At 39.1% G+C, this 25,524-nt stretch overlaps 1 protein-coding gene across 8 annotated transcripts in view; it reads left to right on the forward strand.

Annotated features, from left to right (window-relative positions):
* The window catches only part of mctp1a (multiple C2 domains, transmembrane 1a), a 119,355-nt gene that overhangs the window by 31,406 nt on the left and 62,425 nt on the right, over window positions 1-25,524 (forward strand). For 6 of the 8 annotated variants that reach the window (XR_013293393.1, XM_077560874.1, XM_077560873.1 and 3 more), the window contains 9 exons: window positions 2,337-2,451; window positions 7,461-7,603; window positions 7,740-7,819; window positions 9,827-9,938; window positions 11,015-11,053; window positions 15,624-15,788; window positions 15,873-16,003; window positions 16,929-17,115; window positions 24,747-24,840. Coding sequence is in view for 7 of the 8 variants with exons in the window: in XM_077560874.1 (XP_077417000.1) it covers window positions 2,337-2,451; window positions 7,461-7,603; window positions 7,740-7,819; window positions 9,827-9,938; window positions 11,015-11,053; window positions 15,624-15,788; window positions 15,873-16,003; window positions 16,929-17,115; window positions 24,747-24,840 (1,066 nt within the window). In the remaining variant the exon portion in view is untranslated. The remainder of the gene's footprint in view (window positions 1-2,336; window positions 2,452-7,460; window positions 7,604-7,739; window positions 7,820-9,826; window positions 9,939-11,014; window positions 11,054-15,623; window positions 15,789-15,872; window positions 16,004-16,928; window positions 17,116-24,746; window positions 24,841-25,524) is intronic. The other 2 variants (XM_077560875.1, XM_077560879.1) reach the window with 1 other exon arrangement.

Here is a 25,524-nt window from a genome sequence, read left to right on the forward strand (position 1 = left end):
AGAAAATGAAAACCTCGGAAAAAAATGTTTTATTGTACTATTAAAACAGATATAAAATGTGTCATTAATCGTGAGTTAACTATTGAAGTCATGCAATTAATTACAATTAAAAAAATGTAATCGCCTGACGCGACTTAAAGATTATTAAAAATTCGGGGCGCCAGGCAATTACATTTTTTAATCGTAATTAATCACATGACTTCACCAGTTAACTCACAATGTATCACAAATTTTATATCTGTTCTAAATGTACAATAAAACATATATAGGTTTTCATACTCTTGTTAACAAAAGTAGAAAAAAAATTAAATTCATAGAAATAGTTAAAATGATTTTTTGACGTCAATGGCACTGAATGAGTTAATGACTTGTTGCTTTTTCACTGTCAGTTGGTAGTTGCACTGTAGTGCAGTAAGTACGACCGTGTTTCCTTTGTTTGTTGGCATATCTTGAAGTGTGTTGGTTAGATTTTTTGTCTGTTGTTTTGTTTGTTCACCCGTGTTACTTTGTGGTTTACCACATCAAGTACATTTGGAAGGAAATTGGGTTACATCGTGATATGGAGGTCAGAGCTCTAGATTAAGAAGGAAGTTGGGTCAATTCCATGGATTTCTTACCCCATAATCAATGTACTCACCTGTGTTCTAATGTCTGTCGTGGAGTTGCTTTTAAATAATTGAATCAACTAAGCAAGCTACTTGATGTGCTTGAAAGGATTCACCCTCTCTCTTTGATCGTCTTCAATCTATAGCTACTAGGTGTTTACGCTCTTGTTGTAACATGAGTGTTAGTTAATGGAACAACAAAGCGGTATTGATTGCCAGTTGTATGAATTCAACTGGAATTGTGTCAAAACGTTTACAAGGAAAGGCCTGTATCCGAGTATCACGAGCACTTTGCAGGTACTGTTACTCTCTCGGGGAAAATTTCATGCAAATGCAAAGTGCTCTAGCTTTCTTCCCTCTCCTTTGCGGAACGATATGACCTGACTTGGTATTGTTTTTTTGTGTCACTATTTCCTAGGCCTAATTTGTCTTGACTCCGCAGACACAAATTCATAAAGAACCAGAATTCAATTAGAGTGATATAAAGGCAGACTCTACTACGTGCGTGGACTTAGTAGATTCCTTGATTGCTCTTAACAACATTTTGACCTCTACCATGTTTACCATATTTGGACAGCACAAAATATATATTTTTAATGCAGTAGTGAATACAGGAACAGTATATGAGATATTTTTTCCCCGCACGTTTTTTTTTCAACGTCCCAAAATGCCAGCCACTGGCCGAGGTTTCCCATTGGTTAACCTGCCCAGCTAGCTTGAAAGGTTTTTTACTAGCGTCATCACAGCATCCTGTTTTGGCCGTGTTGTTTTGGTGACAGAAGTCTTCCAGGCGAAAACAGAAAATACACTTTTCGGCCATTTTCAGCAGAGAACCATTGGTGAGCTTATTGTTATTAAGGTTGTGGGTGTGCTGGAGCCTATCCCTGCTGACATTGGGCGAGAGTTGGCATCGCCAGCCAATCACACGGCATCACCAGTAATGATGTTATGCTTTTTTTTTTTTGTCATAAAAATGGCAGTTTTGAACATTTCAATTTTGAAATTGTCATCCTCTTTTTTATCGTTGTACTCTTTCCAAAGAATATTTTTAAACATTTTTTCATCTTTGAGAAGAGTATGTTATAATGACAATTTACCCTCTGGTGTTCTTTCTGCTTCCTTGCATCCCTATCTTTCTTTTTGACACTCCTGAGATGTCTGCTCCTTTATGTCTCAGCAGGGACTAATGCCGGATGGTACTTGATTGTCTCTTCTTAGTCGCTTGGTGCTTCTTGAAGATTCTATTAAATCTTCTTTTTTTCTTTTGTTGCTATTTTTAGCTTTATCACTGCACATGTTAGCCCACACACTGGCTGATTAATAGGAAGGAAAGACATAGGGAGACTAGCTTGACTCATCGCGTGGTTGTTCATGGCTCCGAGGGGAACCATGTTGAGAGCCAGCTGGGGGTTCCCCCCACCAAGTTAAAGAGAGAAGATCCGACAAAGAGCCAAAGCTTCCAAAGTAGACTGCCTGGTTAATTACAGTGCCACACTTGCATTTTTTTACTTTCTGATTAGAGAATTAAAAATGCAAAGAAGCAAAAACTGATACACAAACAATTCACAATGTGATTTTAGACTCATTTCATGAATCATCCATTTCTTTACATTCTTTTTTTTTTTTTAAAGAAATGCACTGAGATCTAGCTTGCCTGGCTGGTTTTCAGAATATAAAGCACACAAATTTGCTGACTCATAGATTTACTTTCTGTTCATCTTGTCTCCACAGGGCTTCAATGTAGTGGACCCTTGTAATGCAGAGCCTCCGCCTTCTAGTCCAGCCATGTACCAGCTGGATATTGTCTTAAGGAAAGGCAACAACTTGGCCATCAGAGATCGCACAGGTAGGGGTCCAAAACGTCCTCTTTTGGGAGGATATTTCGGAGGACATACCGTTTTCCGGGTTTTTTATAAATTCGTGGAAATGTCCGGTTGGCATTGCGTGATTAATGGGAGGTGAATTACACTGTGTAACTACCACAATTTCAAGGCCAGGTCAAGTGTCCTCTTTTTTGGGCAAATAGGAATATGGTCACCCTAAAGTGTAGTGTGGAACGAATGAGTATGTTACAATTGTTACATTACCTAATCTACTTGACAGCCTTAGTTAAAGTATAGTAAAAGGCTTGGAGGTCAAACAAAGTTAGTTTGCTGGATGAGGCAATTTACTTCTACTAACTATTGACATACTAAAAGCCACACCCTAAATAATTCATGATACAAATGCCATTTGCAGTGTTGTCTGGCAAACATTTGAAAGGCGTCATTTTATAAAAAAAATTTTTTTGTCTAAGCAAACTGCCATTCAGACAGGTCGATTAGTCAAGCAAAGTATTTATGTATTAAAATGTTAAACATCATTTATTGCTTGCACATTTTTGACAGCTCATTTTTATATTGAATGTTTCCTTATTAAAAAAAAAAAATACAACAAGCCCAAGTACAGTTACAGTATGTATTTGTCAAACACCAATTTATTCGCAAGGAGTAACAATGAGGCTTTTTTTTTCCTGTTTAAGCAGATTTTTCTAGACGTGATCTTACGTTTCTAGCAGCCTATATTGCACGTTAGTAAATGTTAATGAGTAGAAAATAAACAAATCAAAGGCATCCAGCGGCATGATTGAATGTGCAGTAATCAGATTGGGTCTGTCAGTATTGGACCGTGGAATGACTTGTATTTCAGCCCTTTTTCCAATATGTCCAACTGCACCTCTTGCATTGTGGGTAATAGGATAGCCCTAGTGCTGCAGCCATCTGTCAGTCCTGACATGGCGCACACACTTTTTCAGCCACCCAGAGTCAGAGTGAGAGGCTTTTCCAGTTCTAAAGGCATGGTGGAGTATTTTGTAGCTACTTTATCCATGTTGCGTTCCACTTGTCCTCTAAAATCAGTCCGCTGTGGGGAGTGACATGTCTTCTATACAAAAAGCAGACCGTGCAGATGCAATGTACTCTGTATGCAAAATAAAGATTCTTTTAGTCACTTTTGCCTGCAAAAATGTCATATTAATTTCCATAACCAGCTGACATTTGTGTTATAGATATGATGGGATTCTCACAGATACACAAATCTGAGGTTGGATGTCTTGCTAGAGTAGAATAAATGTTCCTTGGTATCCGTAAGTACCACTTTGTCGGCAAGACCGCCTGGAGGACTCGGTACCGGCCAATCGGCTCCTCATTGATAGATCTCGCCCACCTCCTCATGGCTGGCGTCGTCCCCAGGCTTACCTGGAAAGAAAATAGCTACAAATTTCTTTTTTTTTCTTTTTTTCTGGATAGCTCAGTATTGTTCATTCTGTAATTTTACCGATTTGACATGTCATGATCATTGCTCTCTTTTTTTAAATTTTAAATTTTTTAATTTAATTATTTTTTTTTTTTTTGTATGTGGGTGAGTATGTGTATGTGCGTGTGTGTGTGTGTATTCATTAGTTCAACTAAAACCTATTAAAAAATCCCATACCGTTCACCTAAACCGAACACTTCCAGCCAGAGTCGTGAGGCCGTCAGGAGACCCGAGGAAGGACCAAAGAAAAGAAAGGAAAGTGAAATCCAGCACCGACCAGACACCACCCACCGGGTTACTAACCAGAGTCTTTCACCAACACCATAGCTACTAATTTCTAATACATTAAACTATGATATATTAATTTCCTCTAAGGATCATGAAGCTTATTTTTAGCACATGATTCAGTGGAAGCATAATTACATCTTCATATATCATTGCTTAATATTTTAAGACCACTTGTCTGCCCTGTGCCGGCACACAGAACTATTGGTCATGGCTATGTAATTGGAATTACAGATTGATGATGAAAATGATGAAGCTGAATAATTAACCATCGGAATCATGTACCATCATGTGAGCTTCGACCGAGATCATGTGTTAGATGAGCTAATATCTAAGTTTAACAGCAACAGATTTTCATCATTAGGTAGCTTGGAGTCCTTTAAAATGTAAACTTCTACATTGGGTATAACACATACTTAAAAGTGCCTATTCTATGTTTCTTATAGATTATTGGTTATAGATTGTTGTTTTTGTTGACTATTGCTATATTTTTGGGTTTGTCATTAGCTCTGAATCAATGAGCTAGCTGCGCCCTTCAGACATATTCCGGTAGCAATAAATAGTTTTGCTTTATGTGCATTTTCAACTGCTGTCGGGAAGAAGAAGAAAAAGAAAGGGAACATTTTTCAAAGGTGCTACCGGGGATTTTGGCCACGGCTCAGGCAAATGTGCCTGCTGAGTAAACTACTGGGCCGTCTCCCATTTATTTTATTTCAACACATTTATTTTCACTGTCAGCTGTTTGAATGCCCAGTTTAAACAGCATGTAGTCGTACTCGTGTTCAAAGGTTTTGAAATACATGGTTAAATTTTGTGTAAAAAAAATAAAAATAAATCAGGCTTTGATGCAGCTTCTTACCTGAAGAGGTCACGTAAAACAATGGTAGTTATTATCAAAAAAACGGCCAGCAGGTGGCAGCAGAGTATAAGAGATCAACCAGGGCCATGTTGCAACAAGCTCTTTCTCCCAGTGTTTTTAACAGGTTGGTGAATAATGATGAAACTTAGCTATATTCTAATGCTAATTGCTACAAAACGGAAACAGATACAAATAAACTTTTTTTCCCCCCGATGAAAGACGAAGACTCTAATCTTTCTTTTGGTAGGTTCCGTGTTTTTTATAGCCATAGAACACAATATTATGTTAGCCTTGCAAAATCAGTCAAAATCCAGTAAAACAGCCGGGAGCAAAGAGGGTTGATTCAGGAAAAATGCACTTTTCTTAAATGCACAGATATTTGTGTAAGTTATAAACCTTTATCTATTGCTTACGCCAAAAAGTAAACAATAAAATAATGCGCTACATTCACAATAGGATACATTTCCAAAAATTGTTATCTATGTGGCCAGTGTTTTTCGAACCATCGCCTATCAAATCAATCGAGCAAAATAACGTTTTTTATGGCTTCAGTTTAATTTTTTAATTTTAAATTTTAATTTTATTTATTTATTTTTATTTTATTTATTTTTTCTTGAGAGCTCAGTATTGTTCATTCGGTAATTTTACCGATTTGACATCATCATTGCTCTCTTTATTTATTTATTTATTTATTATTTCTTTTTTTTAATTGTTATTGTGCATGTGTGTGCTTGTGCGCGTCCGTGTGAGTGTGTACTCATTAGTTCACCTTGATTTTTAATTTTTAATTTTTAATTTTTAATTTTTAATTTTTAATTTTTAATTTTTAATTTTTAATTTTTAATTTTTAATTTTTAATTTTTAATTTTTAATTTTAGATTTTTAGTTTTTAATTTTTAGTTTTTAGTTTTTAGTTTTTAGTTTTTAGTTTTTAGTTTTTAATTTTTAGTTTTTAGTTTTTAGTTTTAATTTAATTTTTTTTTTTTTTCTTGAGAGCTCAGTATTGTTCATTCGGTAATTTTACCGATTTGACATCATCATTGCTGTCTTTATTTATTTATTTTTATTTTATTTTATTTTTTAAAATTGTTATTGTGTGTGTGTGTGCAGGTGCGCGTCCGTGTGAGTGTGTACTCATTAGTTCACCTAAAACCTATTAAAAATACCATACCGTTCACCTACACCGAAGACTTCAGAATCTCGCTCGTCGTGAGGTTGTCTGGAGACCCGAGGAAGGATCAAAGAAAAGAAAGGAAAGTGAAATCTAGCACCGACCAGACATTACCGGGTTACCAACCAGAGTCTTTCACCAACCCCAGAAACATCTAAATTCCAACAAATTAGGGAGACCTCAAGAGACCAAAGGCTTCAGTTTAATTTCATCTACCCTATTATGAAAATTAGGTAGTTTAATTTTGTTGCCTACCACCAAATTGAGTGGTACTCCAGGAATGCGCTTTGTTGACGACTCGAACACGCCTTTATGTGTATCTCTGGTGAAGAAGAAAAAACAGCTCAATTTTTACATGGCATATGATAAACAGTAAAGCCATTTTGTGAGGCTCACATATTTACACCGGCTGTTCTTGTTGAGATGCAACAAAATATCTTTACAGACACACACCAGATGGCAAGCGCTCCTCCTTAAGGAGTAATGTATTTGCTGCTGCTGTTTGCCTTGACGATTCGGACTGAAAGGATAACACCAGAGTGGGAGTGCTTTGATAATAGGATTCTCTTTTTCTGCTTGCCATTTCTCTGGTAATCACTTTTGTCACAGCGGATAATGGGAGTGAAATCAAACAAACACAGCAAACCAGCATGCTTCGTTCCCACTTGACATGCTGTTTATTATTCGAACCGAATAAATGTGATCTTTCATTATATCTGTCAATCATGTTTTTAAACGTGTATACTGGAATTGTATGTTTGATTTCATTATTATTGTACTCATGGTGCAAGTTTATATTATCTGTGAAGTGCCAGTGGTTTATTCTGTTCTGGCCCGGATTTTAATGTGTCGTCCCAAACAATGAATCTGATTAGCTTCCAGATTGCAACCGACTGATGAGAAAACGGCCCAGTCCTTCAAAATCAATGATGCACTAAATGTTGCAAACTGGCTCACTCGGTAGCAAATTAAACACAATTCTTTTTATTTCCCGTTAAACAAACAAACAAACCACAAGTACATTTGCTGGATTTGTTACAGTGCTTTTTGTAATGTTTGCAGATTATATCACATTGCATCGTCTGCTAATGTGTTTGGTCGAACCATGCAGTTAATTATGTAATGAATGACCAAATGACTAAATGTTCAATTTGAGCGCTTGCTTTTTATTGAATCACATTGATGTTTGTTTCGTTGTGTAGTTAAAGCACCGCCCTTCACTCCGTGTGTTTACGTCGTCTCCCAGGAACCAGTGATCCATATGTCAAGTTTAAGATAGCAGGGAAGGAGGTGTTCAGGAGTAAAACCATCCATAAGAACCTCAATCCAGTGTGGGATGAAAGAGCAACTCTCCTGGTGGAAAGCCTGAGGGAGCCGCTGTACGTCAAGGTACAATTTGTTTGGCAAGCATCTTGAGAAATGCTTGTTGACGTTGAACTAAATACAATTTCACATTTAAATCGAGTATATTGTGAAATTTATCTTCAGGACTGTCTATGTTTTTGTCGCACTAATGTCTCTGTAGGTTTTTGATTATGACTTCGGACTTCAGGATGACTTTATGGGCTCAGCGTATCTCTACTTGGAGTCTCTGGAGCATCAGAGGTCAGCTTTTTTGGCGTTCAATTTGTTCATTCCAGTGTAACGAGCTACATTTACTCTGTTATATTTTTGTTAGCAACATTGGAGATAAATTGTACCCGTCCGAGTAGTTTATTTATTTATCTATTTAATTTTTTATTTTTTATTTTTCTATTTTGAATGTCATATGCAAACATTTATTAAATGCTTTATTTTATATATATATATATATATATATATATATATATATACAGTATATATATTTTTTTTTTTCTGGAGAGCTCAGTATTGTTCATTCGGCAATTTTACCGATTTGACACGTCATCATCATTGCGCTCTTTTAAAAAAAAAAATATATATATATATATATATATATATATTTTTTTATTTTTTTATTTTTATTAATTTATTATTTTGTATGTGGGTGAGAATGTGTATGTGCGTGTGTGCGTGCGTGTGAGTGTGTATTCATTAGTTCACCTAAAACCTATTAAAAAATCCCATACCGTTCACCTAAACCGAACACTTCAGAACCCAGCCAGAGCCGTGAGGCCGTCAGGAGACCCGAGGAAGGACCAAGTCGAGTAGTTTTGATGCAATCTTGTTTTTAGTTTTACTTGAGTGGTTTTTTTTTTTTTTTAGAGAAAGAGAGAGAGAAAAACACACTACATTTGACTCCATTTCATCAATCACATTTTAGTCATAGTCATAATGTTGTCTATTTGACATTAAAGGAACACGTATGGATGGAAATTTATCAGTTATTATTATTATTATTTTTTAAACGGAATAATTATTGTTAGTACACTCAAGGAAATTTCGGATGACTCATAAAGTAAGAGAACTGTCCTTGAGCACAGCGTTTGGCTATTTTACCCACCTATGCTTTCTTCTTCTCCACCCTGTTGTTTAATTATAGTCAGCCCATCAGCTGCTGTAAATGGTTATTAAAAAAAAAATCATGCTCAAATGAATGTATGATTGAATCTCAGTGGTTGAACAAATAATCTCTTGCCTCCCTCTTGTGGTAACTTTTGGAAACACATGTTCAGATTTTCTTTAAATATATATATATATATATTTTTTTTTTTAAAGCACATGACGCTCCACATTCAGGACTTCTCATTCAGAATTGAATAATTCCTACACCCCCTGACCATTTAATTTTAATTTTTATTTTATTTAATTCAAATAAGGCACTCACCTCTGTTTTTTTCTTCTCCACCCTGTTGTTGAATTTATAGTCAGCCCATCAGCTGCTGTAAATGGTTATTTAAAAAAAATAATGCTCATATGACTGTATGAAAGGTACGCTTGAATCTCAGTGGTTGAACAAATAATCTCTTGCCTCCCTCTTGTGGTAACTTTTGGAAACACATGTTCAGATTAAAAAAAAAAAAAGAAGAAATATATATTTTTTAAAAGCACATGACGCTCCACATTCAGGACTTCTCATTCAGAATTGAATAATTCCTACACCCCCTGACCATTTTTGGTATTTTTTTTTATTTATTCAAATAAGGCAGAGCATTGTAATCAACTACCTAATTAGTGAGAATATAAATTCACTCAGCACTTGTGTATGGATAATGTGTACAATTATATATCATTTGAAACACCTTTTTGTGTTAATATTCCAGGAAAACCACTCAGTTTATATTTGGATGATAGGTTTCATCTTTATAATTTGAAGGGAAAAACACTGCATTGGAATTTCATGCAGTATTTCAATCTTGAAAGGTACATAGAATAGAAAAATGACTTGTAGATAATTTGTGACCTTGTTGGCGATCAGATCGGATGGTGTCATTTCACTCAATGGTGATCAGTTACACAGAAATTGCCATTATTATTTTTTTTATGTTTAGCCTAAGGTTATGACATAAACTGTGGCCAAAAGCTGTTGCTTAGTTTAGATGACACTTTTTATTATCTTAATTCGGTAGCATCATACTGTATTGACTTTGGCGTACACATTATACATTGAAATGACATATTTTAATGAGCCTGTATTTGTATGCTCCCATGTAGGACACTGGAAGTCACCCTTGACCTAAAGGACCCACATTACCCAGACCACAATCTAGGCACCCTGGAACTTTCGGTCACTTTATCACCGCGAGAGGGAGACATGAGAGATGCAGTAAGAAAACTAACATGCTGTTAAAGTTATTATTTCTCGCTCTGGTTCTTGTGGAGTGACCTGAAAGTTCTGGATTCATTCATGCTCAGTTACTGGAAACTCCTCAAATCAGCAAGCGCACGTGCACACGCGCTAATGTAATTAACGTGTGGTTGTCGGTGTAAAAGTTTCATGTTCAAAGAGCACTGGATGTTTGCTCATGCGCGAGATGCTTCCGAGTTGCATTTATTTCTGTTCAATTATTTGTCTGCCTAATTGGACCCCTGCATGCTCGACCCAGAACAAGGCGGGAGTCATGGGGGAAATACTTTATTCCTTTTGATCTGATGTCTTAATTTTGCTGCTTATTTAGTTCTGCAGATCAGAGAGTCCACACTTGACAGAACAAATAAACTCTATTTAGGTTAAGCACCATTTTGGATCTCTCCGACTGTGAAGAAAACAAATGCAAGTGTGTACGAGTGTGATTTCGATGGCGCTATCTGTTGTCATCGATCAGGCTTGACGGCTGAGGGAAAGATGCTGTTGGGAATTGAGTAATTCATTCACTCAGATAATCTCTAATATTTACATTGAAAATATACATGATAAATGAATGCATAAATAAGTAAATAAACACACACCATCAGTACAGTAAATGACTGACCCAATTAGTACCAAGAACTTACCCACCAGTAGGTCTTAAAAATGCACCAATCATTTTTTGTTTCAACACATTGATGGTAACAAGCTTTGAAAATACAAAGAAGAACCATAGCTTGATTTTCTTTGGGAAACAAACAAACAAGCAAACAAACAAACAAACAAACAAACAAACAGTTTCCAGTCTTTAATATAAACAATGTCAATTAATTTGTGTGCGCATGTTTGTTTGACAACAAGGCAAGTTGCTCCTGCCTTATTCCCATGCATGACTGACAAATGCCTCACGCTCACTAATCTAACCTCTAACCCCCCCGACCCCGTCACTCAGGCCTCTACTTGCATCTGAACACCTCACACCACCTTCCCTTTTAACCTGCAGTTTCACGTGGGAGACAGTGGGGGGTGCTGTAACCGCTTTGTCTCATTCACAGACCATGCTTTTGAGAAGGAACTGGAAACGATCTAGTAAGGTAAACTAACTAAAAACGCATGCCAACCCCCTTAACCGACACTACTGCACCTCACCTGTGCATTTTGTCCTTTGGTGTCCTGGTACGTGGATGGATTGTCTCCTTTCCTCTATCTGGTCCCCCCCCCCCCCCTGTGCTATTGGAAACGTTTCTTTCATAGTCGGCACTGTCATCACTTTATTTTCCACATGCTGCAATATACTAGCACAATTACACAAAATGACTTTTCAGTATTTTGGTAATTCCTCCTAAATTTATGGTAAAATAGTAACGTGATGAGCATTTGTGAGGGAAATGTTCTCCTGAGGCTTTATTAGATTTTAGTATTGCATAGCGAGCCAATCAAATGCTGTTGCTTCTCCACCCTTGATAGTTTATTGCAGCTGCTGTGTAAGAAAATAAAGTTTTATTTTCAGGAAGCTTAAGGCAAATCAACTGTGCCACTAAGCATGCTGATTGACAATGGCAAAAATCATTTTAGAATCTGTTCTGCATCTACATGTCTCCTCTTTTATTGTGGCTGTTAGGTGAACAGAAAGAAGCATGTTTTTCTTTTTGCTTCCACAGACCGCATGTAATGTCTGTCTGTTTTGTATCGCATACTGAAAGTAGAGTTTTTCCATTTGGATTGGCGGGTTAAGTTTAAAATTGTCATGTCAAGGTGGTAAAAGTTGATTCTCGTAAGAATTCGCATACATTCTGTTGAGCTACCACACTAAATGGACAAAATAGTCTTTAGTATCCATGTTCTTTTTCTAAAGTTCTTGTGAATTGAAATTACGTCTTGTAAATTTGACAGATCACCGATAAGATTTGTTACAACCACGGCAAGTTTGGCTGATTAAACAAACGATCAAGTATGTAAAATAAGGCTTCAAAATCATGAAAAAAAATCAATAAATCACACTATAGACTTTGCTCTCAAACTTGTAAGCTAGATCCGCTGAACGTGTGACATTATGCCCTACTGAAAAATCAAACCTACTTCATCTCTAGCATCTTTTTCCTGCCTACACATCTCTACATGTTTGATTCGTTAAATAATATATATACGCTGCTTAAAACCCCCTGGTGGCTGAAATATGTTGCGAGGCTTTCCACACTGTGACGAGGAAGGCTAGCCACCATCTAGCTTGCGAGCTAACAGGCTTCTGGGGCTAACGTGGACGGGCATTGAGCTTTATTTAAAAAACAACACTGAGCTGTTGTATAAATTGCGGCATCCGGGGAAGATGCATTTTCAGGGTATACTTATAGCTAGCTTGCTAACTACGCACTCTAGTGGTAGAAATCTCATGTTCTTTTATCGCGGGGATAGGGGAGGCTCGTGCTATATGCTAACGTTTGTCACTGGTCACTGTTTTAGCTATGTTAAAAAATACCAGGAAATTTAAATGGTGAAAAACTGTTTAATTTCGTATTGCTAGCTCCTGGTGGCTGAAATATGTTGCGAGGCTTTCCACACTGTGACGAGAAAGGCTAGCCACCATCTAGCTTGCCAGCTAACATGCGTCTGGGGCTAACGTGGACAGGCATTAAGCCTTATTTAAAAAACAACACTGAGCTAGCTTGCTAACTACGCACTCATGATCAAATCTCATGTTCTTTTATCCTGGGGATAGGGGAGACTCGTGCTGAATGCTAACGTTTGTCACTGGTCACTGTTTTAGCTTTCTTAAAAAATACCAGGAACTTTAAATGGTGAAAAACTGTTTAATTTCGTATTGCTAGCCCCTGGTGGCTGAAATATGTTGCGAGGCTTTCCACACTGTGACGAGAAAGGCTAGCCACCATCTAGCTTGCGAGCTAACAGGCTTCTGGGGCTAACGTGGACGGGCATTGAGCCTTATTTAAAAAAACAACACTGCGCTAGCTTGCTAACTACGCACTCTAGTGGTAGAAATCTCATGTTCTTTTATCGCGGGGATAGGGGAGACTCGTGCTGTATGCTAACGTTTGTCACTGGTCACTGTTTTAGCTATGTTAAAAAATACCAGGAAATTTAAATGGTGAAAAACTGTTTAATTTCGTATTGCTAGCCCCAGGTGGCTGAAATATGTTGCGAGGCTTTCCACACTGTGACGAGGAAGGCTAGCCACCATCTAGTTTGCGAGCTAACAGGCGTCTGGGGCTAACGTGGACAGGCATTGAGCTTTATTTAAAAAACAACACTGAGCTGTTGTATAAATTGCGGCATCCGGGGAAGATGCATTTTCAGGGTATACTTATAGCTAGCTTGCTAACTACGCACTCTAGTGGTAGAAATCTCATGTTCTTTTATCGCGGGGATAGGGGAGGCTCGTGCTGTATGCTAACGTTTGTCACTGGTCACTGTTTTAGCTATGTTAAAAAATACCAGGAAATTTAAATGGTGAAAAACTGTTTAATTTCGTATTGCTAGCCCCTGGTGGCTGAAATATGTTGCGAGGCTTTCCACACTGTGACGAGAAAGGCTAGCCACCATCTAGCTTGCCAGCTAACATGCGTCTGGGGCTAACGTGGACAGGCATTAAGCCTTATTTTAAAAAAAACACTGAGCTAGCTTGCTAACTACGCACTCATGATCAAATTTCATGTTCTTTTATCCTGGGGATAGGGGAGACTCGTGCTGAATGCTAACGTTTGTCACTGGTCACTGTTTTAGCTTTCTTAAAAAATACCAGGAAATTTAAATGGTGAAAAACAGTTTAATTTCGTATTGCTAGCCCCTGGTGGCTGAAATATGTTGCGAGGCTTTCCACACTGTGACGAGAAAGGCTAGCCACCATCTAGCTTGCGAGCTAACAGGCTTCTGGGGCTAACGTGGACGGGCATTGAGCCTTATTTAAAAAACAACAACACTGAGCTAGCTTGCTAACTACGCACTCTAGTGGTAGAAATCTCATGTTCTTTTATCGCGGGGATAGAGGAGACTCATGCTGAATGCTAACGTTTGTCACTGATCACTGTTTTAGCTATATGAAAAAATACCAGGAAATTTAAATGGTGAAAAACAGTTTAATTTCGTATTGCTACAATTTAGCAGTTCATACTCAGTCAAAGAGTTTGTCTCAATAGATTTAATAAACTTTAGTGATAAATTAACAAATGGTCTTAAGAAAGGCTTCAGAAATTGTTACTCCCTTCCTCTTGACTAAAAATTTTTGAGAGTGATACACATTTGGCGTGTGGCTGGTTGAAGCTGGGCAGGCGTCCTGCTGTATTGCGCCTTTGAAGTCTGCGAAATGGGCCACCCCGCCTGCGAGTCGGGAATACGCGCAAACACTAACGAACTTGCTACCCCTCTCCCAGAAAAGGCGCTTGCTCTTGACTCCCTCCCTGCCTCCTTGCTTGGCTGCACACAGTGCGCAGGTTTATTTTTACACAAACTATTTTTTTAATGAAGCCATGAACATACATTAGAAGATGCAAACTCTTCATGAAGTAGTTTGCGATAGTAATTATGAGTCAGAGGCAGATTCAAACCAGGTCTCTATCTTCACCACTAGGCAATTTCTTTTTTTGGCACTTCAAACATTTTTTACCCCTCCAAAGGGCTTATAAAAGTTGAACTGTGTACGAATATTATTAAAGTAGATTTGTTTCGAGATTTCCAGCCCCCTGAACATCACTGTGCCTGATCTCTCCCCTGCTGTGATCTGGCACAGAGATACGGATTCCCAAAGTAAATAGCCCTTGTTTTTTTTTTTTTCCTCCAGCAACCAGAACTATGTAGCTACAAAACAATAAAGCAATGTTACTCGAGTACAACATAACGGCGACCTCGAATCATTAGCATACGCAGCCACATAGCATAAATTCACTTGTAGAAATTGGCAGACGTGGAAGTAGCTGCATGGGAGGTTAGCCGAACCGCGCGGAGCCATTCGCAGTGTTTAATGTCTGGAGAATAGAAATTAAGAGGCTCCGTCTCCAGATCAAAGGGCTGCGCTTGTGCGGCAGGGTTTGTTCGGAGTTTAATGAAATTCATCTGCAAAACAAAAGCTATGCTAATAAATTCGCCCTAACAAGGAAGAAGATGGATGAAAAGAGGGGGAGGGAGGAATTTGTTGCGGTGAAGGATATTGTAATGATTCAAAGAGAGGTTAAATAGGCCTGTAAGTGGTGAGAAAACAGACTTAAATAGGTTGGCTCGTCACTTTATAAGATGGACTGCTAAAATTAGAAACGCTAGTTGCTCTTGTGTTCAAACCTATTGTGGATTAGGCAGCTAAATGAATGATTATTTTAACTCTTATTTTTCATTGTCATCGATACGCGCGGACCCCGAACAGGATACACTGCAGAAAAAAATGGATGCCAGGTTAAACCCGTGGGCAGTATTTTATTTTGAAATGGCTTGGTTAGAACCAACAAAAAGCCAAAAAATGGTCACAATAACGCCTAGGGGGTTAAAAAAAAAGTGCAAATTTGAGTGTTAATTTGGTTGACTTGTTCCATGCGTCTTTCATGTTCATTATTATTTGCCACTCTCAATGAAACATCTTATGGATCTGTTTGTGTGGATGTGTGTACCCGCACGCCTCTGTGTGTGTTGATGGTTGTACGAATGCGTGTTTGCCCACGACAGTGTCAGAGTATGCGCCTGTCAGATGTACACAGAAAAGCTCAGCTGTGGCGGGGCATCGTCAGCATCAGTCTGATCGAAGGTCGCGGCCTCCAGCCCATGGATGACAACGGGCGAAGTGACCCTTATGTCAAATTTAGGATGGGCCACCAGAAGTACAAGAGCAAGGTAAACACATTCGACACTGCGATCCTTTTAGCCTATGTCACATAAAGTCAGATTGCTTTTTTTTTTTTTTTTTTGTGGTGTCAGACAATTCCCAAATCGCTGAATCCTCAATGGCGAGAACAGTTTGACTTCCACATGTATGAGGAGCAAGGAGGCTACGTGGACATTACAGTCTGGGATAAAGATGCTGGCAAGAAAGATGACTTCATGGGAAGGTACGAGGATGTCTTTTGTTCTTCTGCTCACCTGCCTTGAATCGCATATAAACTTAATTTTTTTTTTCGTGGTGAGCTCAGTATTGTTCATTCGGTAATTTTACCGATTTGACATGTCATCATCATTGCTCTCCCTTTTTTTTTTTGTACGTGGGTGATTATTTGTGTGTGCGTGCGTGCGAGTGTGTGTGTATTCATTAGTTCACCTAAAACCTATTAAAAAAAAATCCCATACCGTTCACCTAAACCGAACACTTCCAGCCAGAGTTGTGAGGCCGTCAGGAGACCCGAGGAAGGACCAAAGAAAAGAAAGGAAAGTGAAATCCAGCACCGACCAGACACCACCCACCAGGCCACCAACCAGAGTCCCCCACCAACCCCAGAGACATCCAAACTCCAACAAATCAGGGAGACCCCAAGAGACCAGAGGAGAGACGTGTCCGAGCCCCGACAAACTTAAACTTAAAATTCTTAATCCATTGGGTTTAATATGACGTTCGTCCACAGCTATACCAGTTTTAGCGCTTCTGGAAAGATTTTCCAGAAGATTTAGGAATGTGCTTTGGGGAGTTTTTGACCATTCTTCCAGAAGCGCAATTGTGAGGTCACACGCTGATGTTGGACGAGAAGGCCTGGCTTTCAGTTTCTGCTCTAATTCATCCCAAAGGTCTTCTAGCGGGTTGAGATCAAGTTCATCCACACCAAACTCGCTTTGTTCCACAGTCTCTTGATATGCTGAAACATTCAGGACTCCTTTTACTGGAACTAAGGGGATAATATTTGACAATTCTATGATCTCATATTTCTTTGTTTGACATAATACGGCATTTGGTATTTTCATAATATGTAACAACAAAGTGATTCTGCTCTCAGTGATACCATGTCCAAAGTTTTTGATAGCACGGCTTGTATGTGTGTCCTTCAGGTGCACAATCGACCTGTCCCTCCTCAGTAAAGAACACACACACAAGTTGGAGTTGCCACTCGAGGAAGGCGAAGGCGTGCTGGTGATGCTGGTGACGCTCACCGCCTCCGCCGCCGTTTCCATCTCAGATCTGTCCGTCAACGTGCTGGACGACCCGCATGAGCGACACCAAATCAAGCAGAGATATGTGAGTTTTTTGTATTAATGGCAACAGGTGGATACACAAATTTATTTGACCTTCTGGCATCTGTGGAAAAGCATTTAAATGAGACTTTACTCGATCAGGATTTTGGGGCCGATTGAGTTTGACAAAGACGATAATCGATCACCGATTTGATCAGAAGGTGGAGCAGTATATCAATTTAAACATAACATGTAAACATAACATGTAATGTCTTATTTTGTGGAGCTGCTCAATGACATCTTTGTTTGATTGGAAAAATTAAGACATTACAGCTGATCACCTATATTTATATATATATAAATATATATATATACACTAGGGGTGTGAATTGCCTAGTACCTGGCGATTCGATTCGTATCACGATTCATTGGTCACAATTCGATTTGATACCGATTAATCCTGATACGAATCCATAAATTGATTGCGATTTTTTTAAACTCAAATTTTGAAAATACTAATCAGTAAAACATGTACATTGTAAGATTTGTATGAAAATTGATTTATCAAAAAATTCAGGTTGCAGTCTGTTTCATGTTTGAACAGCACTGAAATCAAATATTAAGGCTTAATGTTCCATTAATATAACATTCTTCCAGGCTTAATGTGTAAATCCTAACCCTAAGTAAGACGTTTTGTTGAATATTCCCATAAAAAAAAAGTTTAAAAATCAAATCGGCCGCATATTGAACACCCCTAATATACACATACGGACAGAGGGAGGGACAAAAAACATTGCCTAAACTGAGCTACTTTAAAGGGTAGTATGGATAGATGTTGACTAAAGATACATTATTTGGTGTAAATACCTTTTTCAGGCTAATTAAATGAAATTTGAACATTTCCAGCAACGCACTGGTTGGGAATCACTGAGGACGTTGTGACGCTATGTAAACTAGTAATTTTTTTCTGCCTAAAATATTGTTTTACCCCAAAACTCAATGTGTACCTCTTTTTGGGGTTTACATTGCTTTAACATATTCATTTACCAAAATAATGAGTGAATCGCTCAACCCAAGAAATGATCAAATTACCAATAGTTTTAACTGTACATTGTTGTCAGAGCACAATACCATACCATACCAGACATAATTCTTATGATATATTTTTGGGGTTGTTCGTTTATGTAGGAGAGTGAGCTGTAGGACAATTTGTTCCTACATGTAATGGACTTGTAGAATCCCACTGCATAATTTTTTTATTTTTGCTGTGTGTGACATTGCGCCTGGTGTGAGTGGTTAGCTCGAAAGTGTTCAGCATGTTCCTCAGCCTTCTCAACCCTGGAGTGCCTTATCAATGGTCGGCCGCGGGAAGTCGGCCACTTGCCTCTGTACTGCAGCAGCGGCGTGTGATCAGAGGGGGGAGCTCTATGACCGAGAAAGCCACTGTGGCCCTCTGCGCTCACAAAATGGGTGTGTGCGTAATGGGGGGCGAGAGGTAAAGGCTGAGGGTTGCACTGGAAGGGAAGGCGTGTAAAATGAAAAGAAAAAGCTATTTCACCTCTCTCACAACTTGTACAGACCTCGTTTTTCTGCTCGGCTGAAGGCCCAATTTTCTTTCCTTCCTTTTCCTACTTTTTCTCTCCCCCCCCCCCCCCCCCCCAAAAAAAAAAAAACACCTATCTCTACCATACTTCCCATCACGGTACCTCACTCAGCATCATCATCTCTTTGTCCATCTCCAATGTGAGACTAGAAGCTATCCACCCATTAAAATAATAGTAGTTCTTTTCCCGACAAAAGCTGGCTTTTAGTCATAAAATTGAATAACATGTTTCTTATTAAAGAGGACTGATAAGATTTAAGTACCACTGCTAATATAGAATAATTCAGTTCAAAGGCTACTAATCTGCCCTGTCCAAATCTGTCTTTCATGTTTATTCTTCTGATAAAAGACACGTTCATCTGTGTTGCGTAATGACACAGATGGATGTCTTTAACTTATTTGAAACATACATGCAGATGATTAAAATTTTACTGGAACTGTAAGTAAAGTGAAATTTGGCCGATTATTTTCCTCTTAAAATGTTACAATCAAATAAAACCGAGGTTTCCGACGCTGCGAAAGTACCCTGAATGCACCATTTCACCTGCGTAACATGAGCAACTAGCAAGTGTGTAGTGTATGTTATTCTGTTGTCCCCAAGGCGTCCTTTAAGATGTTTAATGACATCCCAGTTGGAGTTAACTGTAAAACTGAACACACGACAATAAGAATAATATCCCATGTATCCTTAAATACAAGACATGCTTTGTTTTTAACACAACGCTAGCCTAGCGCTAATGCTATGGGCGAAGGGAGGATACCATTCAAATGCTAACCGGAAGTTAGCATCGACTTCGGGAGTGTTTTTCCTTCAAATAACGAATATTCACACACAAATGCCGTGGGAACACATACACACAGGTAAGATAACACTACACAAAGGCACAAATTCTTCCCAATGTGTGAAAAACGAGTTATTTTAATAGAATTCAATCATAACTTACTTTTGTACTCACTATAAATGTGTACACAATGGATGCACGGCACTACACTTCCCCCAAGAGGCCACTTTTATGCATTATATATATATTTTTTTAAGTAATCGGCCGAAAAATCAGTATCTGCATCGGCTTAAAAAAACAAATATCGGTCAGGCCCTATCCGATACTACTACAAAGTCCAACCATCATAGTAAATAGTTTGTTTTTGATACATTTCTCATCATAGGTGAACCTAATCAAACAGCATGTATGTTGAATTCACACACAGTACATACTGTGAGTGTACTGTACATGCATTCCAACCACAAGCTACTTTAAATGCAACAAGCAGCATCACTATATGCAACATGGTGCAATACACTCACTTAGTGACAATTGCCTTGGATGTGCTATTGCTCACTGTAACCTTTCCTTCATCGCTAATTACTGCTTCCCAGACGTGCAGGGAGACAGGCCGAACAGGAGAGGGAGAGATTTATGTATTATGATGGCAAAGGAGCACACACACTAATGGCTCTTAATGGGCCTGGGGTGGCCACGAGAAGGGTGGATGAGGGGAAGAGGAGGACGCGGTGACCTCCGCTGAAGAGTGGTGGCACCTCTCCGAACGCGTACATACACACGGGTTAGGATAAAGGACACAAGCAGACTGACGGTCAGATAACATGTTGAAAGACGAACATAGACTGTGTGAAAACTCTTGCGGTGTATCCATATTAAACTTAGCCATATTCATTAGAAGATGCTTTGTGTGTGTGTGTGTGTGTGTGTCAAATGCGACTTTGCGCTGATGAAAGGTGAAAAGATGCACAGATGACAGTGAGTCATATCGGTATGGCTTCCGTGATTCATGCGTGCGTTTGCGTGCTGTACGGCAGAAAGACGTCAGAGTGACAGTGTGTGACTTTGTCTTTCCATTTTTCACTTTGCTCCTCCTCTGTTCCTCCAGCTTTTTCATCACCGCTACAGTCGGCATCCCATAAAGCTGTAGCCAAAGTCATGTTTCAGGGAGGTTTGTAAATCAGGACACCAACGGGAATTGGCCTCCATTCATTTCTTCTCTCTCCCCGCCTCGCTATATCACGATATTTTACTATGTGGAGTCAAATCCTATCTGAGGATTTAGCTGTTGTTGTTTTTTTAACACCAATCAATGATCATGTTCAAACCCAAAACGTCCCTGCGGGGTTGTCCATATGGTGCAACAAAGGTTTGGGTTTGCTAGTGTGGTTTGCAGGCTAAAAATGCCTCCGCATTCTCACATTGGATGAGTTTTTTTTTTCACATTGTGTTGTTTACTCCTTGCGTGGTTAGGTGTCAATTCACCCTGAGTTTTGGTACTAAATCAAAACACATTTTCATCCGTGCCTAATTTTGAGAACTGGTAAAAATAAATAAATAAATCTTACCTTAAAAAAACTCCTCCAAATGTAAAACTTAACTTGACTGGGAGACTACTTAGGATCATGACAAAAATGCCATTTTAAATATGGTCAAAATGTGCGCATATGTCTGTTTTTGTTTCATATTCCAGCTATGTACATTATAGTATCTTAATATATGTATAAAACATCCAGCTTTCAACAACAAATGGTTTGAACAATCAAAAAAATAACCACGTACTGTGATTTCCCCAAAAATTTAATTTGTGCAAAATGCTCTCGTGTATGAAAAATACCATTCAAGGGTGGCACAAAACCGCTCAACATTAAACCAACAAACAAATTTTTAGCATTTTTTAACAAAAATCAACTCACTCAAAATTGTAATATTATTTTCAGGTACAGTTTGTCCTGCATATCATTCCAAATCCCCCAATTATTAGACCTACTCATGTTGTAGTATCGAGCAAAATAAACCCGGTGCAAACACAACTAAGCCATGAGTGCCATCTTGTGACGAATTGTGATATTACAACTCAAAACGAAAATATGGACCTCCACTATTCGCGGGTGATAGGAAAGCCGAATAGCAACAAATTTGCTAATTTTCATTTTTTTATTATTTTTGGGAAACTACCATAATTCTTCAAAAAAAATATGACAAATATCCAATATTAGTTTTTCCACACAAAAAAAGTCTTGGTGAAAAATCAAAAATATTGGAGGGTTATGTGGGGGGACCACTGTAGTTGAGGAAATATGTTTATAGTTCCGCCCCCAAATCTAATAAATAAAACATTGAAAATTAATCGCCGGCAGTTCATTTTGTCCAAATAAAAAGTGTTTGAAAATTAGGGCGGGGTTTGGGACCAGGTTTTGTAGTGCTCCGTAATACACTGATTCGTCACATTGGCTCCAATCTGTGATGTCACATACTGTGTTATGTGTATTGTCCAACAGAAAAAAAGTATGAGAACATACTTCTGAAGATGAATAAGGCCATCATTACATTTTGCTGTCCTTCTAAGAATAAGCTGACATAGTCGGTCCTAAGTTTTCCCCCTTCTTTGACTTGTTTTCTCTTACAACTCTTTTCTCAACAGCATTTGTATCTTCCGAGAAATTGTGCCTTAAAACAAAGAGTTCCCCCATCCTCTTTAAACACTCTCTCTCTCTCTCTCTCTTGCTCTCTCTCCCTCCCCTCCCTCATTCTCTCACACACTCTCCCCTCTCATCTCCTTTACAGAGCTTTTGGACAATGATATCGCCGGAAACAGGCAGAGTCTGACAGAGTTGGTAATAATGAATTAAGTCTGTAGCCTGGCCTGACTCTGAGATTTAAATTATAATTACTCCTGTGGGGATGGACAGGGTTATTGCCAGTGAGAGAGAAATAAATTGAAGTGAAGTGCATTTCCACTCTTGCTTTTAAGACGCGCCGACATGCTCCTCAATTTGGCCTCAGTGTACCTGAGTGTTTGGGCATGAACAAAAGCATGCGTGCGTGTGTGTGTGTGTGGCTGATAGGGTTGTTACTTTTGAATAAAACTGGATTTGAACAAGCACCTAATTCCTTTCCTACAATGTGGAATCAATAAGCTGTGGGTGGTGACCTTTGTAGGGTTACTCAGACCTGTAAATTGCTATTAAATTGTTTTGCCTTTGTGTTGCCACTATACACTAACTTGTTTTTCTCTCTTGTTTTCTTGAGATTATTATAGAAGCCAACTTGCTTGCAAACACACACCCATATGCAGAAGTTTTCATTTTTCATTACAAATTGCTTGAAAAAACTCCATCTGAAACCTGTGGTGAGTGAAGAAACGCAGTGCCTTCACTTGAGAGTTTTAGTTGTGTGTCATTTCTCTAGTGGCGTAAAACCCGAGTTTTTTGCATGTGTAAATATCCCAACCTTGCTATTCACACCTCACCAAATGTGTGTTCTCACGTGAATCTCACTATTGTTTGTATTATTAGGCTAGGTTCACACTGTAGGTCTTAAAGCTCAATTCCGATTTTTGGGTGAAATCCGATTTTTTGGAGTAAACGTTCATATTACCTATTGATTGCGACCCCAATCTGTCTGCTGTGTGAACGTATGTTTCAATTTTCTGTAAGCTTCATTTGTGAATAGATAAATAAATAAATAAAACAAAACAAAAAAACGCCGAAAGGCAAAGCTCTCGATTTACCGGTCGATCTACGTTCCTACCCTCACCTATGGTCACGAGCTGTGGGTCGTGACCGAAAGAACAAGATCCCGGATACAAGCGGCCGAAATGAGTTTCCTTCGCAGGGTAGCCGGGCTCTCCCTTAGAGATAGGGTGAGAAGCTCGGTCATCCGAGAGAGACTCAGCGTCGAGTCGCTGCTCCTCCACGTTGAGAGGAACCAGTTGAGGTGGCTCGGGCATCTGGTTCGGATGCCTCCTGGACGCCTCCCTGGGGAGGTGTTCCGGGCATGTCCTACCGGCAGGAGGCCCCGGGGACGACCCAGGACACGCTGGAGAGACTATGTCTCTCGGCTGTCCTGGGAACGCCTTGGGGTCCCGTCGGATGAGCTGGCTGAAGTGGCTGGGGAGAGGGAAGTCTGGGCTTCCCTGCTAAAGCTGCTGCCCCCGCGACCCGACCCCGGATAAGCGGAAGAAGACGGACGGACGGACGGAAAACAAAAAACTACGGTCCAGCGTGTCAGAGCTGCGGACTTTTATAAGTCCGTCGTCGGGGCTCATCATTTTACCATCTCATATCTACAGAGGAGTGATGCGGGAGGAGGTAGAAATAATATTTTGTGAAAATGAGGCAAATCTGTTCGAAAATTCGACCTCTCCTTTTTTTGCCCTCCCCTAACGATGACGTCACGTCATTGCCGAGCGTAGTAAATGAGTCGTCTGCATGGCTAAATTACTAATATCACCACAAATGTCAACTGTGTGCTTTATGTATCAAGTGGGATTAAATTAAAGTCAAATATAAAGCCACAACTGTTACTCGAAACAACTTTGCCGATTCACGTACGTCTCCCTTTAATCCCCCCCGCCCCCGCGGACACCTTAGAGCGCATATTGGACTTTTGATGACGTAGAGGTCCAGACTGCGGTCGCATTGCAAAAATTTGGATACGTATCGGCTCTTGGACCACATATGAAAGTGACCCAGGTCGAATATGAAAAAAATCGGAATTGAGCCGTTCAGACTGATAAAAAATTCAGATGCAGTTCGCATTTGGGCAAAAAAATCTACACTGGTTGCATCTGCCTGCCTTTTATACCCTTTGGCTGACTGAGAGTTCTACTTCCTTGGTTTTTAACAACACATAACACATTGCAAGGAAAAATATTTGTAAAAAGAATGGAAATGTAAAATAAATGAAAATAAAACTACTAGATGAAATGAGAATTTTCAACATTGAACTCACATATTCATATTGCAATTCTGTTTTTTATTCATACAATTTTTGTGACCCCTCTTGATGATATCCCCCCATCATATACATATATCAAATGAATTATATTTCAGTCTCCATGGTACAGAACTGAAAAGTGTATCAAAGGAGCCCACATAGCTACTCTTGAAAGGAAATCGTCTCATTTGTCCTCCTGCTGGACCGAGCTATAAATGCCAGCTCTATATTTTCAAATAAGGGCCGCTAAAGGACATTTTCTACCCTTTTCCTCCCTTAATGAAATGTCAGCCTATTGACCCATCTTTCTCTTAAATGCTAATTTGCCTGCCGCTTTGACCTTTCACCCCTGTCCTTGTGCCGTTTCAGAGCTTGTGGAGGTCATTGCACAACCTGAAAGACGTTGGTGTGGTGCAGGTAAAAGTCATCCGGGCTGAAGGACTGATGGCGGCAGATGTCACCGGTAGGAAGGCGACGTCACATGCAAACAGTGTGATTGGAAACTTCCTGTGAGCACATGATCGAGCATTCTATGCTTGAATGAGTTTGGTGTAGAAACACTTGATTTTGAATAGAATTGAGCCGAGCCCTTTCTCTGGTCTCACAGATCCTCCTTTAGGTGTATTTGCCATGCGACCCAATATTTTATGTGATAGTATCGATAACATTTATGATAATAACAGTTAAATTCTGAGTCTTTGGAGATTTGAAAAGGATCCACAGACTCAGAATGGGACAATGGCGAGGCAGGAATAATACAAGCAGACAAGATTGGCAACGACGAACGTAGTGGTGGAGAATATCTGGAAATGAGTCGGTGAGCCGAAGAGCCTTGAATATGCAAGCGTGGATGACTGGCAGAGTGCAAAAATACAGTGCACTAATGACTAATGGTTCCATTAATTAGTACGCCTATTATGTTGTGGGTCAAAATGACCCACTTTAAAGTTAAAGAACAAATGTTCGCTTTTCGCTATCAAACTTGGCACCAATCGACAATGAATTTCTAGTTCATTTTGACATCCTGAGCATATTCCGGGTCAAATTGACCCAACAAATAGTTGCTATTAAACTTCACATTAACAGACTAAGAAATGGTTAGGTTCGACATACTGTATGTGCAATGAAAACGGTTAATAACAAGCTA

Source organism: Vanacampus margaritifer, chromosome 3 (genome assembly GCF_051991255.1).
Source record: "Vanacampus margaritifer isolate UIUO_Vmar chromosome 3, RoL_Vmar_1.0, whole genome shotgun sequence".
NCBI classification, from domain to species: Eukaryota; Metazoa; Chordata; class Actinopteri; order Syngnathiformes; family Syngnathidae; genus Vanacampus; species Vanacampus margaritifer.